The sequence below is a fragment of the Acromyrmex echinatior genome, chromosome 10, assembly GCF_024713525.1.
Source record: "Acromyrmex echinatior isolate Ae372 chromosome 10, ASM2471352v2, whole genome shotgun sequence".
Classification (NCBI taxonomy): Eukaryota; Metazoa; Arthropoda; class Insecta; order Hymenoptera; family Formicidae; genus Acromyrmex; species Acromyrmex echinatior.
In genome coordinates, this window is record NC_141861.1 from 7062360 (window position 1) to 7071027 (window position 8668).

At 30.5% G+C, this 8668-nt stretch overlaps 1 protein-coding gene across 2 annotated transcripts; it reads right to left on the reverse strand.

Annotated features, from left to right (window-relative positions):
* Nucleotides 1-3641: 3641 nt before the first annotated feature.
* Stam (signal transducing adaptor molecule) lies at nt 3642-8668 on the reverse strand. Of its 2 annotated transcripts, none has more exons than XM_011063467.2 (10): nt 8428-8668; nt 7737-7897; nt 7285-7530; nt 6923-6998; nt 6605-6817; nt 6395-6514; nt 6097-6285; nt 5794-6014; nt 5494-5729; nt 3642-5225 (listed from the first exon to the last, which is right to left on the reverse strand). In XM_011063467.2, the coding sequence occupies exons 1-10, from the start codon at nt 8468-8470 to the stop codon at nt 5114-5116; spliced, it is 1617 nt and encodes a 538-aa protein (XP_011061769.2). In that variant the 5' UTR covers nt 8471-8668; the 3' UTR covers nt 3642-5113. The 2 variants fall into 2 exon arrangements, with proteins under 2 accessions (XP_011061769.2, XP_087266387.1); XM_087410261.1 differs by having other exon boundaries at nt 3642-5228.

The window sequence follows — 8668 nt, forward strand, 5'->3', positions numbered from 1 at the left end:
GAATCATACAAACATTTAAGATCCAGCTAGATGTTTAAGACATTAATTTTTATAGTTTGTGCTTCTAAACATGCTTAATGCAAGCGCACCGCGCCATCCATTAAATTCGCGGATCATATTCACATGGTTCCAATCGTTGTTAAATATCAAATATACCTCTAATGAAATGCACAACCTTTTCCATGAGACGTTTTACTGTTTAATCTACAGCCAATCTGATGATCGATAGAAGCCTGACCTTTTGAAATGGACATTTATCTATGATCACGAAATTTGAGAACTAACGCATACATACTCGCAATAATTATTAGTTAATAACACTAAAGTTTGTACGCAATTGCTTTATTAAGGTGGAAGGAAGACTGTTGCATAATGCGGAATATATTGCTTAACAAGGTGACACTAGAAATAAATTAAAGTTCTTCTCGTACAGATAGTACCATCTGCTATTACCATATAGTACCATCTTAAAGTGTAACTGAGCCGTTTGTGTATGTGTGTGTGTGTGTCCTTTAATGAATCATTTAGTAAAGATTAGAGAAGATATCATGGAATTATTTATAATATAAATTCTATGAAGTTATTTATAAAGTAAATAACATCAGATTTTATTAGTGTGTACAAAGAACCAACAGATTAATTTATATACTTTATTCCTAATATTAGAATCAAAATAATAACAATTATGCTAACGCGACTTCTTATCAATGACGGAATTACGAAAGAAATGCAGTAACAATAATGAACGTCACACAACATTATATCAGTTTTCAGATTTATTAATTTTAAAATTCGAGTGCATTCAAGTAACCAGACTGTAGTATTTTGTATTTTAATTGTACGACAGTCATTGCGAGATCTCTTTCTTTATGTTCTATAAATTGTTTGTGTTTAAAATATGACATGATATCTTTTAATTGAGAAAATAAATTTCGTTATCATTTAAACCGATTGCAATATTTCTGTGAATTTTCTAGGAATGGCTTTAAATACTTGTTCAAAAAAATCAGTGTAATTTCGTAATTCACTGATATAATCAAACGTCAATTTCTTATTAAAAATACTCTAGCAAAGCGGTTTAGATGTTTAAATAAAAAATATAAATCTATTTACCATTTTGATTATTGAGATATATTCGCGCGAATATCTGACTTGGGATGATCCGATCCTAGATCTAGAAAAACAATTGCACTGGCCTTGAGCTACATACGAGAGCAGTAAAAGTGATAGAACAAAACATCACGTTAATAAAAAAATTATAATTCGAGGTTGATGGTATTTAGAACATTAAACACAGCGAAGAGAGTAGGATTGCAGTCTTCTATCATAAAAGATTTACAATTTTCCATTATTTATAGTATATAGATTAGAAAATTTAAAATTTATTCCTTCTTAATGAAAACATTGAGAGAAGAAAAAATAATAAAATAATCATTTATCACAACTTTTATCGTATCTATATATTTTTTAATTCAAAATCAAGTTTTAAATTAAAATTCTATAAAAGTTTATTACATAATTTTTATATTTTTATATTATGATGTGAGAAATTAGATTTTACTTCTTCTGTGAGTTTAATCAATAATGATTAATAGATTTATATAAATAAATACTATGTAAAGATATTAATCATTATATATATAGTGATTACTGATAAATGTTAATAATGAATGATTGCTAACATTGATAAAGAATAGAGAGAAGAGTAAATTAGAATTTTTTTGTTTTATTACATGACTAGATATTTTACGGCGGCTCGACTATCATGATTGATAGTCACGAAGTCTTGTCTGCGGCTTGGAAACGAAACCGAGAGATCTAGAATGTTAATGCCAAGGTTGCTCGGTCCATTGTCGATCTAAGAAATGCCATTGTCAAGGAAAGCTACTCATTATTCTAATGATCTTATCAACAGAATAGTTATATGAGGAAGTTACGTCGATCCGTTATCGATACATCATCCGATGTGTGAAATGATATGAGTCACAAATAGCCTATAAAAGAAATGACATGTTCAGTGAAAATACACTCAAAAATGAAAAAACTGCATACAAATAATATCGATTATAATATTTTTTAATACATCACATAAAAAATATATTATGTAATATAAACGAATGCAATTGTCTGAACACTTGTATAGAAAAATTTGTATAGAAAAAAATCTATATATATTAATTTAAAAAAATAATGTCAAAATAAACAAAAGTGTATTAGTTAAAAGAATTTATTTTTCAACGCAATGCATTGAAAGGGCGAATAATTAATAGTATTAATACTAGAATAATTAAGCATTTGCACGCACATACTTGTATATACCGCTATAGACGGTTGCATATAAATTTTCTCACGTTTTGGAATAATTCATTAGATGTTAAATACGCTCACTATTATTCGTTCATCAGGCGTTAAGTAATGCTTATGTTATTCATGCATGAATATTTGCAAAATTGCTTAGGAAATTCTTACACGTAATTGTTCATAAATATATTGTATTATCTATTTATCTATTTAAATTTATGTAATATATATATATATTAGGTGTTGGAATTAATTCGTAGCGTTTTTAATGAAAGAATGTTATTTATTTCACATGAGCATTAAAAAATACATTAATGAAAGTACTTCCCATCACTTGTAAAACGCTACGAATTAATTCCAACACCTAATATATATATATATATATATATGTACATATAATATAGTATCAAAAACTTTTGATAATATAATTGTGCAATATAAAATATATATGAGCAATATAACATTAGTATAATGCAAAATAAAATATAAAATAAAATAATTATATATTATAACAAAGTGCAATTTGATTTTTACAAATAGTTTATAAATCTCACTTCATATATAAATTAAAGAAGAATTGTATGAGAATAAAATTTACGTTCGAGAACAAAAATTAATTGAAATTTATGCACGCGGATGCATGTTATATAAGAACAACAAACGATTAATAACGGGACTTGTTTGCGGGATTTTTCAATCATTAATTCCATCATTGTTCTATCAATCGTATATCTTCCGTTACGGAGAATTATATTCCCTGTATATCTACATGTATATCTTCAGGCGTTGTGCGGTATGCAATTCATTATAAAATTTTAAATAATTCTCGAGTATCATTAACGACTGTTAAGAAGCAATTGTTACTGTAAAATATCAGAAGGTCAATATAGCAAAAAATGTGGCGAGAAAAAAAGCGAAAAATTAATAAGCACCTTTTCACGTAAATACAATGTAGGTACGATTTAGAAGTAAATATGAAAAAAAAAAATTCATTCTTCATTGACTACAGTCTGCAATCAGCGATAATGGTAAATATACATTATTAAGTTGTTTAGTTAAGAATGACATATTGCGAAAAATGCATGACTCATAAACGTAACGTATTACATATAAATGTGCAGTATAATAATTATTATACAATATTATACAATATTTTGAGCACTGAAAAATACTGGATGCCGAAATTGCGCATGATTTTTGCACTTTAAGGGATGATAATTGATATTTATCTGTTAAATCGTTACGATAATGAATATTTTCTTATTAGTTTCTCTTTAATGTTTCATCAAGGTTTTGGCAACAATGTGAGGAAAAGTATTATATTAAGTGGATAAGGAATGTAAGTGAACATTTCGAAAAATGTATTTTTTTCTTGCAGTATTTACATAATATACAGTTGCTTTTGGTAGCGAGATTTTCGTCTGTCAGAATCGCCGTTTTATGAATAAAAAAAAAAGAAGAAATAGAAGCGATAGTTGATTATATAAATAAAGCCACTTTAATGGTAACGTAACATACACAGCATAAATAGCGCCTACTCTCCATAAGACGTGTTATTTATCTCGCTTTTAATTTCTATCTCGTTTCCATCTTCATTCGCTTACACAGTATACAGAATTCGCTGCTATAAAAACATTATCGTTTTGTCCCTATAAATTATGCCTTAAATCTTAAATTATGTTTTCACATAGATTTTGAGGCGTAAGCTTTGCCCGCACTATCATTGTGTATTTTTTTCTTCTTTTTTATCTTTTACATTAGAAGTTGAACGCTTTAAATGATTATGCACTGTGGAGAATGAAACACGTTAACATATAACGTATAATTTTCATATATCGTCAATGGTCAAACAGCGTTGACCATTTCCATTAATATTCAAGATAGAACGTTTCGTTATATATGTACAATATCACTTATTATTTAACAATCGATAAAAAATTTCTCGCAGTCTCGCTATTTTTTTAAGCTGTCAATAGGAATTAGTCTTATTGTACACAATGGGGAGACTAGACATATTGAGACATTTTTCTTGCAAAAGATGTTTCAACCATTGTTCGATAATTAAAAGAATCTTAACAACACTGATTGCAACATTCCTTTAACAATAATATCACTTCGTTTCCTAATAATCACATTGCAATCTCCGTTTTGTATCTACTTGATCGATGGCAGAGTAGAAAACTATAAAACACTCCTTGAGCTTTTTTTTCGTACATAAATTCCAAATTTCATATTTCGTGTATTTTTACGACATATTGCATATTATTTAAAAATATATGTAATATTTAAAAAATGAGAAATTACAACTTTTATGAGAAATATATATGTGACAAAGTTTATAACTTAAATATAAAACAAAGCACGAATAATTAATCTTTTTTTTTATATTTATAAAATTGTAAGAAAAATATTTTTTTAAATAATGTGTAGAAATATGGGATTTAACATATTTCTGTAGACAAATTGATATATAATATTTTTTTTTTGATCATGTGAATCAACCAATAATTAAATAACAGAAATCAAATTGATTGAAGGAATGTATAAATAAAAATTGAACAGTTTGAATCAATAAATATTTAACAGTTACACTAATATGAGCGTGATGTAGGCAACATAAGTCACTTTCTGCTTTGCTTTTCCTAATTGCATGGACATACTTATGAAATAGTACATCCTAGAACATAAAATTTTTATTAAAAACCCATTATCTTTGGCTACTTTGGGTATGTTTATTTAAATAATTATAATATAGTAATATTGTACAGCTTGAATTAGAGTACAAGATGAGTTTGTAACGCATAGCTTTGCTTTACATCATGTGTTGCCCATTTGGTGGAGCATATTGTGATTGCTGATTTATAGGTCCTGTAGGTCCAGGCGGGCCATATGGCCCGGGTGCTGGGCCGCTTTGAGGTGGATATCTGCTACGTAATATATTAAATTATCATTTCTTGTGTTAAAAATAAGAAAAGCAAAACATAACGTTCAATCGATAAAACATGCAATTAAAGAATATTGCCATATAATAACATAAAAAGATGTATTTGCACATACGCTTGTGTGACAATGTATTGTAATTTAAATGTAAGAAATATCATAAAACTTGAAAATATTTTTATAATAATTTTGATCATAGCGAGCTTTAGGATCAACGATAAAAGGGAAAAAAATCAAGTATATTAAACATACCCTTGTGGTTGATAAGGTAGATTAGTTTGATCGGGCGGCGGCAAAGATGACCCTTGTGGGTGTCCAGGTGGATGTTGGTGGGATCCTGATTGAACATGAAAATGTTGAGGTAAAGTCATGTTTGGCATACTGGTAGGACCCATGTACTCGGTGCTTGGCAAACTCGCGTTATATGGTCCTACCGGGCCTGAGGCAGCTCCAGTGGGGAACGGAGAAGGCGGCATACCATTAAACATCTATTGAAGAATATAGCAATGTCATTCTTCTATTGAAGAATATAGTATGTCAAGATGTACTTACGTGCGCTGGTGGTGGTCCCGGATTGTGGAATGGATAAGGACTTATATGTGGCTGCATTTTAGGCAAAGTGTAACCAGACGGCGTTGGAGGTTCTCTCATCAGGGTATGATACAAATTAAGAGCGTCGACCAAATCAGAACTTAATTGAGTAAGCTGCGCATGCCGCCTGTCTACTTTTTCCAAAGCCGCGTCGATCAAAGGTCCCATTGCCGTGACTTGTTCTGCAAAATATAATAGATGGAAATAGTGAATATATCTGTAATATTAATCTAACTTAAAGTTTTCATCAAAATTCATAGTTACCTTCTAAATCGAGCATTTCCTGAGGATCGGAGGTATCACATTGTGGATCAGCTTCGTGAAGCAGATGTAATAATCTATCCATTTTCTTTTCATCTATTTCAACTTCCACCACTTCAGGTTCACGTTTTACCATTTTTACTTCTACTTCTTCTGCGAATTGCACTAATTTTTTGTTACTATGTTCCAATTCTACACATAAATATATCTTACATTAATTCAATCACAAAAATATAATAAAAATTTGAAGACATTCAAACTTTAGTGCATAAAAAAATTTATTAAATCATATATATCTCACTTGTAAATTCTTCTGGTTCAACAGACAAATCAGCAGTAACAAAATTGGAAGGAAAAAGCCCTTCGCCTCTTTGATTGCTACCTTTCCACCAATTTGGATGAGAATCGTCCAAAATGTTAACTAAAAAACCAAATCCAAAATTAGAAATTAATTTCTAATATCATCATGTATGTCGTTTATGCTTTCATATTATAATCTTCATATACATACTTATTTCTCCTGCTAAGAATGTCAGTTCATTATCCTCTGCAGCTTCAAAATCATACAGAGCACGTACTTTCCTGCCTTCTTGGGAGGTGTTTGATGCTCCAACCACAGAATTCATACTAGGATATAAACTAGTGCTTCTTTTAGAGGCTGGCGAGCTATGCGATGAAGTGCTTTGAGTATGAGCTTTACTTTCTTGTAATGAAAGTTGTATGGCTATAAAATATCGTTTAATAATAATAATTAAATGTAAAAATATATATAATAAAAATAAACTTAAAATACATTATTAATATATAATGGAAACAATATTAAGCTTACCTCTTGCGATATCTGATTCTTCTTGCGAATTTGTTACTACATTAGGATCTCTGCTTAGAGTGCTAGAACGTTTTGGCTAAAAGACATTGCATTTTAAATATGTAAAAAAAGTTTTAAAAATATTGAATTAATAGTATTATATAGTTGATCTATATGTCTATATGTTAAAGTGCATGCAATGACTTATATTATATAAAGTAACTACTTATGTGATGCAACATAAAAGGAACACATGTTATCAATAAGTGTTAACTATCTGACTAATTTAAATACAACTTAGTTTGGATTTGTAACTTATTATTCAATTTTTGCATAAATATAGAATAAAGATACAGTAATAATACAACAGACTAGAAACTCACTGTATCTGAGACAGAAGAAAAATCATGGCCTTCGCTTCTCAGTTTATTATATAAACTTGGAATTAGATTCAATTGCGGATCTGTCTTAAAATCACCTTCTACCCATTTTTTCAAAAGTGCTTTAATTTTATCTACTATTTTCGGTTGTGGATGGTTAATAAGCTTTCTTAAATCATTTTCAAAATCTCTGGACGCAATTTCCAAGTGGAAAACTTTTCCACAATTACTGGTGCAAGCATCTAACAACTAAATAAACAATGGAAAATTAAAAATTTGAAATACGTTGAGATATTCCATTAAAGTAAGATTAACTGTAATTTCAGTTTAACTCACTATTAATTTTTTTCTGATTCTAAGAATTAGAAAAAAATAAAGAATAAATTTGATAAAGTTAATCGAAAATAAAGTTAATCTTAATAGAATCATGTCTTATTGTTAAAGAATGTACTAACTGTGATAGCTTGCATGACCACATGAGGGTCCTGACAGTATAATCTTTTCACAATAGAACGTAAACAGTCCTTAGCATTTTGACTGGAGGTGCCGACTTTGTCGCAGATATCCATTATCTTTCCCCATTCTTCCGTTACATTGTTCTCATTAGTTGCCTTTTCTGATCCAATATAATCACAAATCATGATTTAAATAAGTATTCGATGGCATGCATAATCGAGAAAGTAATAGTTTCTTTTTAATAAAAAGATTAAAAGATTAAAAGATAGTTAAGGAGATAACAATGGATCAACTCGCAGACGTCAGAAATAAAAATGTAACAAAGGGATTGACGTTTTCTGAGATCGTGTTACAATATCCAGGTGAGACATGCGGCAAACTGTCATCGGGCGTGAAATCGCGCCTATTGTCTCGCGTGCAAAAATCAATGCGTCGAAAAACGCGAAAGTCGAATTTAGTGAGCGGAGAAATAGCATGAAAGATCTGACGATGTGGTCGGAGGAGGTCAAATGTCAACAACCGTTTAATACGCCCAATGCAGAAAATGAATTGTTCTTCGCATAAACCCACAAAGAATAATCGCAGGCTCTCGCGATAACATATACAACGAGAGACGATGTACTCGACCATGATATGTACTGATGCGCGTATCAGATAACGGGGCCGTAAGGAAACGAGGATATTACTCACCGACGTCAGCGTCGAAGGGCGAGGAGGTCTGAAAGAGGCCCATCGTCGCTCTCTCGTGGAACAGCCGTGAAGATTGTCCCTAATGTCGTCGCGCTCGCACGTTGGCACGCTGTCGCGGAATAGCGCTACGCATCCAGCTGATATTTACTCACAAACGTCCGGCAAAGCAAATGATGATATTCCACTCCGCCGCACTAACAGACATCTTTGCCCCCGGATCAGCTAAGAACCTATCGATACC